Consider the following 21,310-nt stretch of genomic DNA (forward strand, 5'->3'; position numbering starts at 1 on the left):
TATATTAGATGACATACCAAAAAGAGACAAAAAAACGCATGTAAAAAAATTAGATGAAAAAGACGCAAGTAACCTAATTTACTTAAGTGCAGAAAATCTGCAATATCAAAATCTCATTGGGGAATCATGCTGTAGTCTAAGGCTACTTTCACACTAGCGTTAACTGCATTCCGTCACAATGCGTCGTTTTGCCGAAAAAACGCATCCTGCAAAAGTGTTTGCAGGATGCGTTTTTTCACCATTGATTAACATTAAGCGACGCATTGTGAGTGTGACGGATTGCCACACGTCGCACCCGTCGTGCGACGGATGCGTCGTGCAGTGGCGGACCGTTGGGAGCAAAAAACGTTGCTTGCAACGTTTTTTGCTCCGTCGTAAACGTCTTTTCCGACCGCGCATGCGTGGCCGGAACTCCGCCCCCACCTCCCCGCACCTCACAATGGGGCAGCGGATGCGCTGGAAAAATGCATCCGCTGCCCCCGTTGTGCGGCGGAGACAACGCTAGCGTTGGGAACGTCGGCCCGACGCACAGCGACGGGCCGAGCCCGACGCTAGTGTGAAAGTAGCCTAAGGCTATGTGCACACGCTGTGGATTTTGCTGTGGATCCGCAGCAGTTTTCCATGCCGTGTACAGGACCATGTAAACCTATGGATAACCATATCCACAGTGCACATGCTGTGGAAAAAAACGCGAGGAAACACAGCAGTTTAAATTCCGCAGCATGTCAATTCTTGGTGCGGATATTCTGCAGCGGTTTACACCTGCTCCTCAATAGGAATCCGCATAAAAACTGCGGTAAATCCGCAGTGCGGTTTTCCTGCGGATTTTCCAGAATCAGTGCAGAAAAATCCGCACACCATTCCGCAGCGTGTGCACATACCCTTAAAGCATATGAAAGGTTCAACTTCTCACTATTTCTTTTTAAAGCAGACAACCCATTAGGCTGTGTTCGCACATTGCAGGATTTTTTTGTGTGCCAGATACCGCTAAAAAAAAAGTTTAAATTTTGTTTCACTTTTTTTAGGGTATGTGCACACGGTAAGCAAACGCTGCGGTTTGGACACTGCATACTTCCGCAACATCCAACCAGCAGTGTCCATATGCTACACAGCATAGTGGATGGGATTTCAAATTCCATGCCCACTATGTGTCCACGGTTCAATGTGCACATGCGGAATCACCTGCGTTCAATAGACGGCGGCGCTTTTTATGCAGCGGACATGTGCTGTGTCCAAAGCGCTGCCGATTCATGACTGTATGCCCCTACCCTCAAACATTGAGGCAAACATGTTACTTAACTAAAGACAAAAAAACGCACCACAGTCCCAACGTGTGGGTGCAGCCATAAGCTACATATACAATTACATAGTTGTGAACCAAATGCTTGTTTGGCCGGCGACAGCTATCCTATGTTCCACATACAGATGTATGTGTTCTGAATTTGGCAGTCTGAACTTGGTCTGAGGGCTCATGCATATGGCAAAGAAGCAATGACCGTAGCATGTTAGTCAATACCCACTGACATATTTTCCATTTTGCTAAAATTGTACCCTATCCACTGTAGTAAATGTACATGCGGCGACAGGACAGACCTAGCACAGTGCTTGTCAGCATTGCAACATTTGCTAATACTGAGAGACGCTTAGCATGAGCCTTCCTTATTACATGGGTCAGCTACTCCTTATTATATCCCAAACTGGGGGTCACAATGCTGTTCTATCCTGTCAGTGTGACTGCAGACTCGTGAATCCCCCGGTGAAAGCACCGTTTTCTGAGCCCTCACGCATCTCTATCCACAGAGAAATACAAAAGTTACACGTCTCAGAAAAAGCCAAAACGAACCAAATTTCTTTGCAAAGTTCTGATTTTTTTTTAAACCGCTAAAATATTAATATAAGAACACAGTTTTGGTATCGCTATAATAGGATTCTCCTGGAGACTCAGATTTCCAGGTCATTTGTTCCTCACAATGAACACAGTAAAAAAAAAAATGGACCCAAGAAACAAAAGGATTAGTGCAAGAAAAGTTGTTACCAGCAACCACAGGAGATATTATTCTTAAAACCTGACGTCTATTTATCATCATATTAAAAAGCACAGCTATGCAGATATGGGCAATCCCAGTGCAAGGAAACAAAAGGTGGAATTTATTTTTTTATCATTATTTCACCCCACTTGGACTATTTTTCCAGTAAGGCCATGTTCTCATGTTCAGTATTTTACCTCAGTATCTGAAAGGTAAAACCAGCAGAGGAAAGTATAATAGAAACACGTCACCACTTCTGTATTATCACCCACTCCTGGTTTTGGCTAACAGATACTGAGGTAAAAAATACTGAGCGTAACATGGCTGAAAGAAAAAGTTCTAAAATGACAAATGACCCAATTCTGAAAGGATTAAAGTTAATTGAAATTCAAGAAGGAAAATAAAGACGTCCCAGTCATTTCCCAGCAGTAGCCACACTCCAGTTTGGAGTCGCCTGTAACACCGCTGTGTCCTGTGTGGGAGCTCCAGGATCAGTCTGCAGGTATACAGTACTGCACTGGCCGTACATACACTACAGGGTTAACCTGACACCTGTGCAGGAATGTAGTTAGCCTCAGTCAGTGGCAGGGCAGGACAGCCTGAGTGCACAGCACACACCTCAGCCTCCCCCCGCACTGCACAGTGATAGCTGCGCCTTCCATTTTATTCTGCCTCACTGGATCAGCTCATTGCTAATACAGGGGGAGCCGCCCCACCCCCGGACCGCTGCTGATGCTGGACCCTAGATGTTCTGGTCGCAGCAGTGTGCAGAGTTTCCCCCAGCAGTGCTCCATTAATCCCGGAGCCCGGTCACTAACGGAAGTGTCAGCGAGAACATGGCAGTAAAGGAGCCTCTGCTGGGTACTCTGAAAGGTTGGTGGAGAGTGACATGGCAATAGTTCTGTGTGTGCAGGCTTGTAAGACTACAAGTCCCAGCGTGCCCTGCTGGCTTGTATGTGGGGAAGCATGCTGCTGTCTGTGCTTTACTGTGGTGGTGATGGGTGGGGAAGACCCCAGGAAGAGGACTGGGCAGCCGGGTAAGATGGTGCTCATTAGTGACCCCCGAGCCCACTTCTGAGCCCCCCGGGTCACTGCAGGTCACACACATTGTCAGAGGACTGTAAAGGGTTATTCCTAAGATTCTGGTAGTAAGGGACCCCATAGGATGTAGGGAAGATGCTGACCATGGGGGTCCTGAGAGCCAATGCCATAATTTCTATTGCACCATTAATAATATCCTGCGGAATTACTGTGGATTTGCCCGTTTTTTTTGTGGATTTCACCTGCGGTTTTACACCTGCAGATTCCTATTATGGAGCAGGTATAAACAGCTGCGGAATCCGCACAAAGAATTGACATGCTGCGGAATAAACAACACAGCGTTTCCGTGCTGTTTTTTTCGCAGCATGCGCACTGCGGATTTTGTTTCCCATAGGTTTACATTGTACTGTAAACGCATGGAAAACTGCTGTGAATCTGCAGCTGCGGATCCGCAGCAAAATCCGCAGCGTGTGCACATAGCCTTAGGCTACTTTCACACTAGCGTTTTTTTGCATGCGTCGCAATGTGTCCTTTTGGCGAAAAAACGCATCCTGCAAAGTCGTCTGCAGGATGCGTTTTTTCCCCATAGACTAACATTAGCGACGCATTGCGACGTATTGACACACGTCGCAACCGTCGTGCGACGGTTGCGTCGTGTTGTGGCGGACCGCCGGCAGCAAAAATCGTTACATGTAACGTTTTTTTGTGCCAACGGTCCGCCATTTCCGACCGCACATGCGCAGCCGGAACTCCGCCCGCACCTCACAATGGGGCATCGGATGCGTGGAAAAACAGCATCCGCTGCCCCCGTTGTGCGGCGCTTGCACAGTATGCGTCGGTACGTCGGGCTGACGCTAGTGTGAAAGTAGCCTTAGGGTGAGAGCGAAACATCGCACTGCACTCGGATGTCACTTGAGTGCAGTGCAGTTCCTTTGGACGCCAGCAATGGAGGTGATGAAGAAATTGCTTTCTCTGTCTTCTGTGCACCCGTGCTGCGATACTCTGATGCAAGAGAATCGGAGCACTGAGAAACTCGCCCATGTTCACCGCAGAGCTGGAGCCGAGGGTCATTAACATCTCGCATTGGATGCTATACCCTTCCGGCCGTAGAAGCAGATCCTGCTTGTGTATCATCTGGATCAGTTATGCAATCTCAGTTTCTGAGCTCACATCAAAGACTGGTACCCCACCTATGACGTAATGGTATATCTCTTGTGAAGGGGTTAATAATGCCAGCGGTGCCCCCTTCCAATTGGACCTGAAAATTGTTTGCTAGAGAGTATACTCCAAAACCTGATCTCTTGGCAGGAAAGAAGCTGCAGGAAAAAATGCAGGTTTTTGATACTTTTTTTTTTTTGCAGCAGTTTTGGCATGCTAGATTTGTCTCTTGTGCATGCTGATAACGTTTAGTGTTGAAAAAATTCCTATTCCATAGAATCAGGATTTGACACAAAAACGCAGCAAAACCTGATTTCTGCATTTTTTCACCACCCATTCAAGTCAATGGATGAAAACGCTGAAAGAATTGTCATGCTCTATGCTAAAGAAAAAACATTCAAAGCACAAAATACTGATGACAAAAAACCAATGTGTGCATGAGATTTCTGAAATTTTATAGGCTTTGCTAGTACTGTCAAAAGCAGCTGAAAATTGGCATAAAAAAGCAGCAAAACGCCCTGTGTGAACTTAGCCTTAGGCCGGTTTCACACGTCAGTGGCTCCGGTACGTGAGGTGACAGTTTCCTCACATACCGGAGACACTGACACACGTAGACACATTAAAATCAATGTGTCTCTGCACATGTCAGCGTGTTTTCGCAGACCGTGTGTCCGTTGGGAAAACACGGAGACATGTCAGTGTTCGTGGGAGCGCACGGATTACACGGACCCATTAAAGTCAATAGGTCCGTGTAAAACACGTACCGCACACGGATGTTTTCCGTGTGCCGTGCTGGAGACAGCGCTTACAGTAAGCGCTGTCCCCCCAGCATGGTGCTGATGCCGCCATTCATCCGTTCTCTCCAGCGCTCGCTGGGGAGAAGGGATGAAAAATCTTTTTTTTTTTTTTTGTGTTTAAAATAAACTGTAGGGCATCCTCCCCCCTCCCACCCCCTGTGCGCCCGGCCGCCGGCATTAAAATACCCGCCTCCCTCGACGCTCTCCGCCCCGCAGCTTTTCCTGTATGAGCGGTCACGTGGTGCCGCCCATTACAGTGATGAATATGCGGCTCCCCCCTATGGGAGGTGGAGCCGCATATTCATCAACTGTAATGAGCGGCACCACGTGACCGCTCATACAGGAAAAGCTGCAGGTCGAAGAGCAAGCGTCGAGGGAGGCGGGTGAGTATTTTAATGCCGGCGGCCGGGCGCACGGGGTGGGACGGGGGAGGATGCCCTACAGTTTATTTTAAACACAAAAAAAAGATTTTTCATCCCTTCTCCCCAGCGAGCGGTGGAGAGAACGGATGAATGGCGGCATCAGCACCATGCTGGGGGGACAGCGCTTACTGTAGCGCTGTCTCTCCTGCACGGTCCGTGTGGTACCCAGGCGGCACACGGCTGCCGCACGTGTGCCACACGGACGGCCTACGTGAGCTCACGGACACACGGACACGGATAACTCCGGTACCGGAATTATCTGGACGTGTGAGACTGGCCTTAGACAGCCTCACCACATGAGGGAATTGCCTATTTGTTAGGAAATCCCTACATGTGTTGCTGCTGTCTAACAGCCTCAAAACATGCTGCCACAGGGACTCAAGCATGTTACCCGAGCAGGCACGGATAACACGTTCGCGCATAAGTTATTGTATTGGACTATAAAGTAGGAACAGCAATATGTCCCGAGATGGTAACATCCACACTACCCCCAATGTGAGCACTCAAATACAGTAAGTCACAGTGGTCCCTGAGCTGATCTCCCCACTGTGTCCCCTGGCTCTGTGCAGAGCCTCTCTGCTGGTTATGCTGCCCCCTGCTGACTGCTCTTGATCATATTGCTCTGTCTGTATGATTACAACACTGTAGTTAAATTTGCCATTGTAGGTCTTTCAAGGGTAACCATACATTCAAGTAACTTTTCAGAATAAGCTGCCCTGTGGAATAACACTATTTATGGCCAATTTGTGACTTGCACTCTGCACTCTGCATGTTCTATATCTAATTTTGGAGTTGACTCTGAGCTGGGGGATGAGACTAGCTGCTACCATGTCTCCCATACACGGCACAGTACACAGAAAGGTATTCCCGCTCGTCATTCCTTAGCACACAGACAGAAGCAGCAGCATGGAGAACAATATATAGAGGTCCTGTGCTATGCATATGTGAATCCAGCTCTGGATAAAAAGCTTGTTAGTTGGTGCCAAAGTTGCTACCTATGCTGTGTCTCCTCTGCTTATTTTCTCACTCCTCCCACTAACTAACCTGACATCTCAACTTTCTGGCAGTCTTGTCTTGAGCAAGACACATTTTTTTCCCCCTGAGTGAATGGTGAGTTTAGTAAGCAGGGGGGAGGAGGAGTGGCTCATAAGTGGGGAAGGAAGCAGATTTCTCTTATAAGATAAATTATAAATTTTCTTAGATTCACCTGTTCTATGGATTTATGCAAAGTTTTGCTAAAAGAAAAGTCATATTGTTGGTTCTGATAACACAGTACTATACAGTGGCATGTACAAATTTGGGCATCTTTGGTCAAAATTACTTTTGACCAAGGCTTCTGACCTTAATCAGCCTGTTAGCGTTATGGCTTGTTCTCTATTATCATTGGGAAAGGCCAGGTGATGCAAAAATCCAGCTTTATAAATACTCAGGCTCCTCTAACTTTGTGCCAAAAAACAGCAGCCATCGGTTCTTCTAAGCAGCTGCTTAGCACTCTGAAAATTAAAATGTTAGAGACCCACAAAGCAAGAGAAGGCTATAAGAAGATAGAAAAGCATTTTCAAGTTGTCCTTTCCTCAGTTTGAAATGTAATTAAGAAATGACAGTTAATAGGAACAGTGGAGGTCAAGACAAGGTCTGAAAGACCAAGCAAAACTTCAGTGAAAGCTGCTCATAGGATTGCTAGAGACGCAAATCGGAACCTTTTTGACTGCAAAAGACCTTCAGAAAGATTTAGCAGACTCTGAAGTTGTGGCACATTGGTCTACTGTTCAGCGACACCTGCACAAATATGGCCTTCATAGAAGAGTCGTGAGAAGAAAACCTCTCCTGCATCTTCACCATAAATTTCAGCGTTAAAGTATGCAAAAGAACATCTAAACAAGCCTGATGCATTGTAGTAACAAGTCCTGTGGACCGATGAGGTATGAAATATCACTCTTTGGCAAAAATGATCAAGGGTATGTTTGGACAGAAAGGGGTGAAGAATATCAGGAAAAGAACATCTCTCCAATCATTAAACATGGAGGTGGATCAATCAAGCTTTGGGGTTGTGTTGCAGCTAATGGCACAGGGAACATTTCATGTGCAGAGGGAAGAATGGATTCAATGAAATTCCAACAAATTGATGCAGACATAACTGCATCTGTAAAAAAGCTGAAGTTGAAAAGAGGATGGCTTCTACAAATGGATAATGATCCTAAACATGCTTCAAAATCCACAAGAGACTACCTCAGAAGGTGCAAGATGAAGGTTTTACAATGGCCCTCACAGTCCCCTGATCTGAACATCATTGGAAATCTGTGACTAGACCCCAAAATAGCAGTGCATGCAAGACGACCGAGGAATCTTAAAGAACTGGAAGAATTTTCCAAGGAAGAATGGATGAAAATCCCTCAACCATGAAAGACTCTTGGCTGGCTACAAAAAGCATTTACAAGCTTTGCCAAATGGGGTGCTACTAGGTACTTGCCATGCAGGGTGCTCAAACTTTTGCATCAGCCCAATTTTCCTTTTTGTAATCATTTAAAATATTTATTTCTCTATCCCCATGATGGCACCACGGAGAGAGGGGTCCGCCCCCAGGGACAGGAAACCTACAGGTGAAAAAGGGCGTACCTCTCTCCCACATCAGTTGGTTTCCTGTCCCTGACGGGGAACTTACAGCACGTACCTGAAGATCCAGGGGCTGATCCAGTTCGGTTGCTGGCAGGGGGCGCCCTGTCACGGCTGGGTTGAGCGGGTTTTTTTCTCCTTCCCTGAAGCACCACCGCTGAAGTCGGCGGACCTGGAGGGTGAGTGAGGAGGTGGAGGCAGTGAAGAGGAATTGAGCCTGCCTTCCCCAAAAAATATAAAAAAAAAAAAAAAAAAGGGGGAGGAAGGAGGAGGTGACGGCCGTCACCGAGATAGCCTCCGTACCGCGGCTACCAACCCATGGAGTCCCAAACTGGCCGGACATGGGACAGCTGGACGCCGGAGCCATCGTCGCCGGAGAGTGTACGGGCGGGCGACGGCAGGAAATTCCTGCCCTAAAGAACACTGCGGCTGGGGCACTGGGGACGGCGGCAGCGGCCGCCGAAAAAATTGCCAGCACATAAACAGCGGCGGCTGCGGTGGCATGTCCGACACCCCGGGAGCCGGTGACCAGCATGGCGCGCATGCCTGACAGCAGGTTAAGGCGCAGGCACGGCGGGGGCACTTCCGGTTCAGCGCAGAAACCGGAAGTGAGGCACTCCGAGCGGGAAATTTAAACAGCTGAGCAGCCTGGATTCGCTGCTCAGCTACCTTCACTAAACAGTGCGGGACCATGAGCGACCAGGAGCAGCAGGAGGCACAGGAGGTTATACAGCTATCTCCTGAGCAAGCGCAAGCACAGCGGCACCAGCGCACACAGCATCAGCGCAAGAGTACTTCCTCTCAGCAGCGCAGCAGCAGCGGACGCTCAGTGTCACAACGCAGCCGAGCTTCTGCAAAAACTATGCGGCCTGTGACGAACCCAGCGGTGGATATAGTTCCCAGGCCCGAGACGGTATCTCTTGTTCACAGGAGGGTGAGTGATCTACGTGAAAGTTCGGATTTTGATATAGGGTCACTTTTTTCTTCTAGGGAAAGAAATGTGTAACCAAATTAAAGCACAGGATATGTGCTATTTACCCGGAAGAGTTACCTTCCTCATGGGAGAAGAAGCTATGCAGCACTTGCATAGAGAAGACAATTCAGGAAGAGTCTCCGGCATTTGCCTCAGACCTAAAGTCATTAATAAAGAGTCAGGTGGAGAGTGCCCTCAAAGGAATAAAAACGTCAAAGAAAAAACGCAAAACAAGTCATAGATCCCCTGAATCTAGTATGGATGAGTCGGAAAGCGAAATTTCCGACTCTGGTGATTCATCAGCCTCTGACACCTCTTCACTATCCTCCGAAGGAGGACACAGTTGCTTCCCTATCGAAGAAACAGACGCCTTAGTAAAGGCCGTCAGGAAAACAGTGGGTCTGGTAGATTAACGTCCTAAAAAAAACGGCGCAGGATATAATGTTCAGCGGGTTGGAACAAAAGAAAAGAATAGCGTTCCCAATAAATGAGAAAATTCACTCTCTAATTAAGAGAGAGTGGAAAAAAACAGACAAAAAAGTTCTCTTGACTCCCAAGAGAAAATACCCCTTCGATGACCCGGCCTGCTCATCCTGGAGTAAGGCACCAAAATTAGATGTGGCCATAGCAAAGGCCTCTAAAAAATTTGCCTTGCCTTTCGAGGACATGGGTACCTTAAAAGACCCAATGGACAAGAAAGCTGAGATTTTCTTGAAAAGCTCCTGGGAAGCGGCAGGGGGAGGACTGAAACCAGCCATTGCGGCCACCTGCACGGCCCGCGCCCTGATGGTATGGCTCGAGCACTTGGATTCTCAATTAAAGGGAAAAGTTGCAAGAGAGACAATTCAAAAATCGGTGTCTGTGATGAAAGGTGCGGCAGCCTTTTTGGCTGACGCATCGGTAGATTCGGCCAGATTAGCAGCCAGGTCAGCCTCCTTCTCGAACGCCGCAAGACGTGCCCTGTGGCTAAAACGTTGGCCAGGGGATTTGCAGACAAAAACGAAACTATGCTCAATACCTTGCGAAGGCGAATTTCTGTTTGGATCAACATTAAATGACATCCTCGACAAGGCCGGGGATAAAAAGAAATCCTTTCCCGGGTTCCCCAACCAGTCTTACAGGCGCCCCTTTCGGAACAGAAAGTTCATGCGGAGGAGACCCCCAAAAGGGAACAAGGAGGCATCGGAAGACAAAAGAACTAAAAACAGAGGATTTTTGTTTAACAAAACTCCCCCCGATTAATAAGAAAACACAATGAAGGTGTTCCCCAGGTCGGAGGGAGACTAGCCGGTTTTCTTCCAGCCTGGGAAAGAATTTCAAACAGTCCCTGGATATTAGGGATAATACGAGAAGGTCTCAAACTAAAATTTTGCATTTCACCTGGCAATTCCTTCATGGTAACACCACAGAGACAAGCACACGAACACTCAGCTCTCCAGGGAGAAATTTTGAACTTAATCCAGAAGGGAGTCTTACAAGAAGTCCCATATCAGGAAAGAGGCATGGGCTTCTACTCGCCCCTCTTCCTTCGGAGGAAACCGGACGGATCGTACAGAACGATCATAAATCTCAAAAGATTAAACAGTTGCCTCGAGATTCCACACTTCAAAATGGAGACAATAAAATCTTGCGTGAAAATACTCTTTCCCTTGTGTTTCATGACTGTTCTAGATTTACGAGATGTATATTACCATGTGCCTATTCACAGGGATCATCAAAAGTATCTCAGACTGGCAGTGAATATCCAGGGGGAAGTAAAACACTACCAATTTCGGGCTCTCCCCTTCGGGTTAGCTATCGCACCTCGGGTGTTCACGAAGATAATGTCAGAAGTGATGGCCCACATACGGGAACAGAATGTTCTAATAGTTCCCTATCTGGACGACCTCCTGGTGGTAGGGACCTCATTCCAACATTGCAAGCAACAGTTGGATTTGGTCATAGCTTCACTGTCGAGTCTAGGTTGGCTACTAAACATGCCCAAATCCAGGGTAGTGCCCACCCGAGTACAGGAGTACTTAGGGATAATCCTGGACTCGACTGCGCAGACGTGCTACCTTCCTCAGGGGAAGATTCAAAAAATGACACAGGCTGTGTCACAGTTGACGATGTCCCCAGTCACCATTCTCAGAAAGGCAATGTCCCTGCTGGGCTCCATGACAGCCTGTATCCCGGCCGTGCAGTGGGCACAGTGTCATACCCGGGACCTACAATGGGAGACTTTAGATTCAAGCCTATCTCTGCGCGGAAATTTAGACGGGCAGTTAAACATTTCATCAAGCACGATACACTCCCTAGGGTGGTGGGCAAACCTGGTCAATTTAAAGGGGTTCCTTGGGCACTACCGACGGAGAAAATCCTGACGACGGATGCAAGCCCCTGGGGGTGGGGAGCACACATAGACGATCAAGTGGCACAAGGGAATTGGAGCAAAAGTCAAGAGCTAGTCTCTTCAAACATGAAAGAACTATTAGCGGTAAAATTGGCCCTAATGCACTTTCTAAATCTCCTTCACTCCCACCACGTAAAAGTCTTTTCAGACAACCAGGTAGTGGTAGCATATCTAAACCACCAAGGAGGCACCAGGTCTCGAGCACTGATGGAGGTGACCCAATCCATCTTCCACACAGCAGAACACAATCTGAAGTCCTTAACAGCTCTCTACATAAAGGGCTCAGAAAACCAAACGGCAGACTTCTTGAGCAGGACACGCTTAAAACAGGGGGAGTGGGAGCTAAAACAAGCGGTATTCAACCAGATCGTAAAACGGGGACAGCCAGAAATAGACTTATTTGCGAACAGTCGAAACCAGAAAGTAAAAACATTCTGCTCAATCGATCCCCGGGGGGGCCCAGTAGCTGTGGATGCTCTTACAATTTCCTGGAACTATCGCCTCACCTACGCGTTCCCTCCGATATCCCTCATTCCCTTAGTACTGAGGAAAATTCGGGAGGAGGGAGCAACAGTGATAGTAATAGATCCATTCTGGCCCCGCAGAATATGGTTTTCTTGGCTAAGAAAAATGTCCATAGCAAGCCCTTGGGTTCTACCAGACACTCCGAATCTTTTATCCAGGGTCCAGTCTTCCATCCCAGTGTAAAGAGCCTACACATGACAGCTTGGCTTTTGAAAGGAAGCTACTAAGGGATAAAGGTTTCTCACCCAACCTAGTGTCTATTACAGAGTAGAAAACTCGTAACCACTAAAATATATGGGAAAGTGTGGAAAAAGTTCATGTCAGTATCGGGCGCAGATCCATCCAGGGAAATTCCAATAGGAAAGATTCTTGAGTTCCTGCAGAAGGGGCTGGAAAAAGGCCTAGCCACAAGTACTCTAAAGGTTCAGGTAGCGGCCTTGGGAGCTTTGTATAATCATGATCTAGCCAAAAATCGCTGGATCATGAGATTCATTAAAGCCTCGGGTAGGTCCAGGCCTATCCCTCTTCATAATGCTCCCCCATGGGATCTAAACCTTGTTTTAAATGCTCTAACCAAACCTCCCTTTGAGCCCCTGGCGGACGTCCCTTTAAAGATCTTATCTCTAAAAACCGCACTCCTAGTGGCCCTAACCTCGGCCCGTCGCGTCAGTGATATACAAGCATTATCTGCATGTCCACCCTTTACTCAAATCCTCGACGATAGTCATTCTTAAAACTGACCCGGCTTACCTCCCTAAAATCGCGTCACAATTTCATAGGACACAAGAGATCTCTCTGCCCTCGTTTTGTCCCAACCCCAAAAATGAGGGGGGAAAAACACTGCATACCCTAGATGTAAAAAGATGTCTAGCCCAGTATCTTTCAGCCACTAGGGAGTGCAGGAAGGATAGGGCTCTGTTTGTCTGCTTCCAGGGTCCACGGAAGGGACAAAAAGCATCGAAAGCCACGTTAGCGAGGTGGATAAGAGATGCCATCGCCCTATCCTAGTCATCTGGCGGGACGGCCATCCCGGAGAATATAAAGGCTCATTCAACCAGAGCAGTGGCATCATCCTGGGCGGAGAGAGCTGGCGCTTCAATAAAACAGATATTTAGAGCGGCCACTTGGTCTTCCCAGTCTACATTTTTCAAACATTATCGTTTAGACCTGACCTCCTCTGATCTCACTTTTGGGCGAAGGGTTCTAGAGGCAGTGGTCTCTCCCTAAGGCCGGGGACACACTTAACGTATAAAAAAACGGTCCGTTTTTCACGGCCGAGAATCGCACAAATGTTTCAAAAACAGTGATCCGTGTGCAGTGCGAGGATGCGATTTCCTCGCATCAAATGATCCGTGTGACATCCGTATAGCATCCGTATGCCGAGATTTTCTCGCAAGCTTGCAAAACCGACATCTAATGGATTTATGTGCTCAAATGTTCGGGAAAACATATATACAGTATATATACATATATATGTCATTGAGACACATATATATATATATATATATATATATATATATATGTATATGTATATGTATATATATATATATATATATATATATATATATATATATATATATATATATATATATATTCTGTATTTATATTCTGTATTTATATTTCATTCAGCGCGATATCTGTGAAAAGCCGGTAATTCAATTGCCGGCTTTGCATTTCTCCTTCACAAACCCGACAGGATATGAGACATGGTTTACATACAGTAAACCATCTCATATCCCCCCTTTTTTTGCATATTCCACACTACTAATGTTAGTAGTGTGTATGTGCAAAATTTGGCCGCTGTAGCTGCTAAAATAAAGGGTTAAATGGCGGAAAAAATTGGCGTGGGCTCCCGCGCAATTTTCTCCGCCAGAATGGTAAAGCCAGTGACTGAGGGCAGATATTAATAGCCAGGAGAGGGTCCATGGTTATTGGCCCCCCTGTGGCTAAAAACATCTGCCCCCAGCCACCCCAGAAAAGGCACATCTGGAAGATGCGCCTATTCTGGCACTTGGCCACTCTCTTCCCACTCCCGTGTAGCGGTGGGATATGGGGTAATGAAGGGTTAATGCCACCTTGCTATTGTAAGGTGACATTAAGCCAGATTAATAATGGAGAGGCGTCAATTATGTCACCTATCCATTATTAATCCAATTGTTTGAAAGGGTTAAAAAAACACACACACACACACACATGATTTAAAAGTATTTTAATGAAATAAACACAGCGGTTGTTTTAATAATTTATTGCTCTCTCAATCCATTTTCAGACCCTCGCTTGGCAAAACAATAAACACACAATATACATACCCTCTCTGATGTCCTATCACGTCCCACGAGGTAATCCATCTGGAGGGGTTAACTAATATTACAGGCACGAGCTGCGATAAACCACTCGCTCGTGTCTGTAATCCCCCGGCGAATGAATGAAATGTAGGTCATTGACCTACATTTCCTTCAGTCGCGGTGATGCGCCCCCTGGTGGATGTCCTCATATGACCTGGAGCGTGGGAAAAAGTTCCCAGGCTGCAGTTCATGAGAACATCCAGCAGGGGCGCATCACCGCGACTGAATAAGTATAGATCACTGCTTTCCTTTCAGCACCCGGGGATTACAGGCACGAGCGAGTGGTTTATCGCAGCTCCTGCCTGTAATATTAGTTAACCCCTTCAGATGGATTACCTCGTGGGACGTGATAGGACATCAGAGAGGGTATGTATATTGTGTGTTTATTGTTTTGCCAAGCGAGGGTCTGAAAATGGATTGAGAGAGCAATAAATAATTAAAACAACCGCTGTGTTTATTTCATTAAAATACTTTTAAATCATGTGTGTGTGTGTGTGTTTTTTAACCCTTTCAAACAATTGGATTAATAATGGATAGGTGACATAATTGACGCCTCTCCATTATTAATCTGGCTTAATGTCACCTTACAATAGCAAGGTGACATTAACCCTTCATTACCCCATATCCCACCGCTACAGGGAGTGGGAAGAGAGTGGCCAAGTGCCAGAATAGGCGCATCTTCCAGATGTGCCTTTTCTGGGGTGGCTGGGGGCAGATGTTTGTAGCCAGGGGGGGCCAATAACCATGGACCCTCTCTAGGCTATTAATATCTGCCCTCAGTCACTGGCTTTACCACTCTGGCAGAGAAAATTGGGGGGGAGCCCACGCCAATTTTTTCTGCCATTTAACCCTTTATTTTAGCAGCTACAGCGGCCAAATTTTGCACATACACACTACTAACATTAGTAGTGTGAAATATGCAAAAAAAAGGGGGATATGAGATGGTTTACTGTATGTAAACCATGTCTCATATCATGTCGGGTTTGTGAAGGAGAAATGCAAAGCCGGCAATTGAATTACCGGCTTTTCTATAGAACACCACTGCGTATTTCTCGCAATGCACACGCATGGTCCGTGTGTAATCCGATTTTTTTCTCGCACCCATAGACTTGCATTGGCGAGTCTCGGCCGAGATACGCTGACAATCGCAGCCTGCTGCGAGTTCCCTCGGATCCGAAATACGGTGGAGAAAATATCGGATGATGGGAGCTGAACCATAGATTAACATTGGGCCGAGTGCTATGCGATTTTTTTATCGCATAGCACTCGTCCGTATTACGGTCTAGTGTGACCCCGGCCTTAGAGTTACAATCTATGCAAATCTCTCCGTGGTGCCATCATGGGGATAGAGAAAATTGTAGTTACTTACCGATAACTGTATTTCTCTGATCCCATGATGGCACCCGTATATTCCCTCCCTTTTCACACACAGGTGTGCACATTATAATGTACTAATAATTAGCTTTAGTCACGGTGCCTCTGTTAAGTTAAATTGGTTAAGTTTAATTTGTGCAAATATTGAGTTGCAGCTGAAGTTCTGTATAAGGCTCTGTAAACCAACTGATGTGGGAGAGAGGTACGCCCTTTTTCACCTGTAGGTTTCCTGTCCCTGGGGGCGGACCCCTCTCTCCGTGGTGCCATCATGGGATCAGAGAAATACCGTTATCGGTAAGTAACTACAATTTTTTTTTGCCTAAAATTCAAAGGAAGTGTCATCTTTAACTTTAGGCCTTTTTAGAGATCATTTCATCTTCAACTTGCTTAATTGTTCACAATAACAGTAATTCTGAAAAGGGGTGCCCAAACTTATACATGCTTCTGTACACTGACATTGCAAGTGAGACTAGTCTGGCAAGGTGGGGATGTCAGAACATATTTGCAGGCTTGTTCCTTGTATTTGTATAACAACCAATAAATGTTTTCTCTTTCAGCTTGTGTACTGGGATTGCAGACAGAGCATGCAGAAACGATCACTGATGACTGTCCTCATGTGACTCCACTATGTGATACTATAGAAATGATCCTACGGAAGGGACTGAAAAGTAAGTACTACAACCCATCCTTTCATCCTTCATGGTAAAGTAAACCAGTGTTTGGGAAGTATGTAAGGTTATATTATACACTGCTCAAAAAAATAAAGGGAACATTAAAATCCCACATTCTAGATATCACTGAATGAAATATTCCAGTTGCAGATATTTGCTCATTACATAGTGGAATGTGTTGAGAACAATAACACAAAAATGATCAATCCAAAACTAATATCCCACAGATGTCTGGATTTGGAATGATCTGCAAAATCTAAGTGGAAAATCAAATTACAGGCTGATCCAACTTCAGTGGGAATGCCTCAAGACAATTAAATTATGCTCTTTAGGGTGTGTTGCCTCCATGTGCCTGTATAACTTCCCTACAAATCTTGGGCATGCTCCTGATGAGGCAGCAGATAGTCTCCTGAGGGATCTCCTCCCATACTTGGATTAAAGCATTAGTCAACTCCTCAAAAGCCTGTGGTGCAACATGGTGTTGTTGGATGGAACGAGACATGATGTCCCAAATGTGCTCGATTGGATTCAGGTCTGGGGAACGGGCGGGTCAGTCCATAGCTTCAATGCCTTCATCTTGCAGGAACACACACTCCAGCCACATGAGGTCTGGCATTGTCCTGCATTAGGAGGAACCCAGGGCCAACCGCGCCAGCATATGGTCTCACAAGGGGTCTGAGGATCTCATCTCGGTGCCTAATGGCAGTCAGGTTACCTCTGGCGAGCACATGGAGGGCTGTGCGGCCCTCCAAAGGAATGCCACTCCACACCATTACTGACTCACTGCCAAACAATTCATGCTGGAGGATGTTGCAGGCAGCAGATCACTCTCCACGCCATCTCGAGACTCACGTGTATCACATGTGCTCAGTGTGAACCTACTCTTTTTGGTGAAGATCATCACAAGGCGCCAATGTCGAATCAGCCAATCCTGGTATTCTCTGGCAAATGCCAATTGCCCTGCACGGTGTTGGGCTGTAAGCAAAACACCCACTTGTGGATGCCGTACCCACATACTACCCTCATGGAGTCTGACAGTTTGAGCATGAATGCTAGTGGCATACTAGGGGTCATTTTGCAGGGCTCTGGCACTGCTCCTCCTGTTCCTTCTTGCACAAAGGAGGAGTGTTGTGAATTCCGTTCTCGAACTCCCTCCTGTGGTCATGAATGGTACTTCGGTGAGTTCTGTCATTGGACTCCCCCTGGTGGCTGTGAGTGGAGCTGCTGGTTCTGAGATTCCTTCCCCAGCTGCCCTCGTTTAGGGCTAGGCTAGGATTCTCTATTTAACTCCACTCAGATCGTTACTCCATGCCAGCTGTCAATGTTCTAGTACTGGTTCAGATCTCTCCTGGATCTTTCTGAGGACCTGTCTACTCCAGCAAAAGCTAAGTTCCGGCTTGTTCATTGTTACTTATGGTTTTTCTTGCTAAGTTCTAGTTCAGCTTGCTATCATGAAACTGCCTGGCTAGCTGAAAGCTCTGGGGGTGCAGAGTGGCACCACCGCACCGTGAGTCGGTGCGGGGGTATTTTTTGCACACTCTGCGTGGTTTTTGTAGTTTGTTGTGTTGACCGCAAAGATCCCTTTCCTATCCTCAATCTGTTTAGTTAGACTGGCCTCTCTTTGCTAAAGCCTATTTCATCCTGTGTTTGTGATTTCCTCTTAACTCAGTCATTACTTGTGGGGGGCTGCTTTTACCTTCGGGGAAATTTCTCTGAGGCAAGTGAGGCTTTGTTTCCTTTCTTTAGGGGTAGTTAGCTCTTAGGCTACGTTCACATTTGCGTTGTGCGCTGCAGCGTCGGCGACGCAACGCACAACGCAAACAAAAACGCAGCAAAACGCATGCACAACGCTGCGTTTTGCGACGCATGCGTCCTTTTTTTGCTTGATTTTGGACGCACAAAAAATGCAACTTGTAGCGTCCTCTGCGCCATGACGCGTGCGCCGCAGGGACGCATGCGTCGCAAAACGCAAGTGCAACGCATGTCCATGCGCCCCCATGTTAAATATAGGGGCGCATGACGCATGCGGCGACGCTGCGGCGCAGGACGCTAATGTGAACGTAGACTTAGGCTGTGAAGAGGCGTCTAGGCAGAGTCAGGCACGCTCCACGGCTATTTCTAGTTGTGTTGATAGGAGTAGGGTTTGCGGTCAGCAGAGTTCCCATTTCCCCAGAGCTTGTCCCGATTCCGTGTTTAACTATCAGGTCATTCCTGGCGCACCTAACCACCAGGTCCATAACAGAGGAGGTAGCAGTCCTGCTGCTGAGTTATTGCCCTCCTACAGCCCCCTCCTGGTGTACCGATCTGTCTCCTGATATCTGTTCCATGCTCTGGACACTGCAGACCGACAGGATTGTAAACCTATTAAAAAAAATAAATAAATAACATTCTGGACACCTGAACTCAAATGCACGGACTGCCTTAAATTTTTATGGACATTTGACATGTCTCCTAAAGACCAAAATAGGAGTGCTCTCCGACAAAGAAAAGAATCTGAGGCGAATATGAAAATCATACCTGACCGGTCTGTGATCCATAGATAACCAATGTAGAAAGGACATTAAATGTGTAAATAAAAGAATCTATCAATAAAAGGCAACATAAAGCACAATTCCAGAACACAAAGACCAACATAAAACACACACCATAGTCTCATTGTGCTCCATACAAAATAATGGGGACCAAATTTTGCTCCATACAGTATAATGGGCCCCATATAGTGATCCATACAGTATAATGGACCGTATATGTTTTTCCATATATAGAATAATGGCTATAGAATGGCTAATAATAGTAATAAAAAAAATATATATTTTTTTTATATTTACTCAAATACCTCTCCCATTCCCTGCTGCCAGTTATCCAGTGTACTCTGCTCAGGTCTGCTCATTGTCATTCTGACTCTGTGATGTATCGCCACAGAGAGTGCACTGTAGTGACCTCTGCACTGAGATGTCAGTCAGAACGACCAGAATGCCACCATTTCGCCAGAACTTTTCTTGTGAGTCTGAAGGGGGAAAATTCATGAACGGTGCTTTTTTTTTGCTAAGAAACGGATTTTTACGGACTGTCCGTAAATGTACGGATGGCTGGCAACTATCTTGATAGACACATCTACCCTTCTTGCTGCAGCTCGCATTGATATGCCATCCTGGATGATCTTCCCTACCTGAGCAAATTCTGTGGGTTGTAGACACCACCTCATGCTACTGTACCTCTAGGGGTGAGAGCAATGACAAAATGCAAAAAATGACCAACACAGCCAAAAAGGATGAGAACAGAGAAATGGTCTGTGGTCATCCCCTGCAGAACCACTCCTTTTTATAGGGGTTGTCTTGCTAATTACCTGTAATTTCTACCTGTTGTCTGTTCAATTTGCACAACAGCAGGAGAAATTGATTCACAATCAGTGAGGCTTCATAACTGGACCAGTTGATTTCAAAGAGGTGTGATTGACTTGGGAGTTATTGTGTTGTTTAAGTGTTTCCTTTATTTTTTTTGAGCAGTGCATTTATAATATAAATATATAGCAGAACCATTATATGTGCTCCATTAGGGCATATGAATGTCATAACTCCAAGGCCAGAATAAACCGCAGTTCACATGGAACCTACTCATTCTGGGGAACCCAGCTTACGCATTTATTACACGGATGGACAGTTGTAACAACCCTGCCGGCATCACTGCATGGCCTTCCATTCCCCACCTGCCTGTTACATCAACTCACTCACCCAGTGCCATGCTGTGAAAGCTGTCTGCTGCCGGCTCCATGCCATGTGCTCCATGGCCGCTTACTCTGTGTACACTTCCTGGCTGTGTGCATAGGGGGGCGGCGCCAGCCACTCCGGATTCTTATTGAGACTGTGTGTACCTTCCTAAGGTGATCCTGGCCATTAGCCTAGAGGCCTCTGATACTTAAGATATCCTCGCCCATTGGAGGATGCCTGAGCAAACTATTTCCCTCAGTTAGCATTTGCTACTGAGCTGTCTGTTTCCTGTCTCTGAGGGCTGCAATACACAGGCCTTTATCTGTGTTCCTTTTCTTCTGTGTCTGTACTCTGGTCTATGTCCGTTCCTGTTCCTTCTTTGTTTGTTTACCATTCTCACTCTGCTGTGTTTACCTCTGCATTACCTCTCTGCTCTGCTTGCCACTATCAGTGGCCCTGCATCTCTCTGCTCTGTTCGCCACTACCTGTGGCTCTGTGCCTCTCAGCTTTGCTCGCCACAATCTGTGGCTCTGCACCCTCTGGCTCTTGGCTTTGCCTCCTGCGGTTCTGGCTCTTGGCTTTGCCTCCTGCGGTTCTGGCTCTTGGCTCTGCCTCCAGCGGCTCCGCTCTTGGCTCTGCCTCCAGCGGCTCCGCTCTTGGCTCTGCCTCCAGCGGCTCCGCTCTTGGCTCTGCCTCTGCCGCCTTCTCCTTCTCTGCTCTTAGCTCCGCCTTTTCCTTCTCTGCTCTTAGCTCCGCCTTCTCCTTCTCTGCTCTTAGCTCCGCCTTCTCCTTCTCTGCTCTTAGCTCCGCCTTCTCCTTCTCTGCTCTTAGCTCCGCCTCCTGCTCTACCTCTGTTCAGCAACTTGCCGTACAGGTCTCTACCTGTTTCTTTATGTTATCCAGTCTGAACAGGTTCTTACCTGTTTCCATACACCCGCCTATATACCAGTTCCTACCAGAATATCAGCCCTGTCTGCCAGAGTGCCCGCCTGTTTCTCCGTCTAGCCAGTCTGCCCGTCAGGGCCTCTGCCGTACCTGTCCGTCAGCCAGTGTCACAGCCGTGTCTGCCTGCCTGTGTCTTGTCCCCGGTGGGATCAGCATCCACAGTCCGACTCCACCCTGGAGTGGTACCTGGTGGCTTCCTATTGCACAAGCCTGACCTCACTATCAGAGGTTCCAGCGAACACCTAGGAAGCTACTTAGTTATGCCCCTTCCAGGGAAGTTTGGTCTGTGGTCCAGTGGGGCCGCACCCCCAGATGCCCGC

At 47.0% G+C, this 21,310-nt stretch overlaps 1 protein-coding gene across 4 annotated transcripts in view; it reads left to right on the top strand.

Moving 5' to 3' along the window:
* Window positions 1-2,556: 2,556 nt before the first annotated feature.
* Window positions 2,557-21,310, top strand: part of LOC143765273 (uncharacterized) — a 66,459-nt gene continuing 47,705 nt past the window's right edge. The window contains exons 1-2 of one of the 4 annotated variants that reach the window (XM_077251760.1): window positions 2,557-2,900; window positions 16,225-16,335. In XM_077251760.1, coding sequence (XP_077107875.1) covers window positions 2,864-2,900; window positions 16,225-16,335 — 148 coding nt within the window. In that variant the 5' untranslated portion in view covers window positions 2,557-2,863. The remainder of the gene's footprint in view (window positions 2,901-16,224; window positions 16,336-21,310) is intronic. The other 3 variants (XM_077251762.1, XM_077251759.1, XM_077251761.1) reach the window with 3 other exon arrangements.

This window comes from Ranitomeya variabilis, chromosome 4 (genome assembly GCF_051348905.1).
Source record: "Ranitomeya variabilis isolate aRanVar5 chromosome 4, aRanVar5.hap1, whole genome shotgun sequence".
NCBI classification, from domain to species: domain Eukaryota; kingdom Metazoa; phylum Chordata; class Amphibia; order Anura; family Dendrobatidae; genus Ranitomeya; species Ranitomeya variabilis.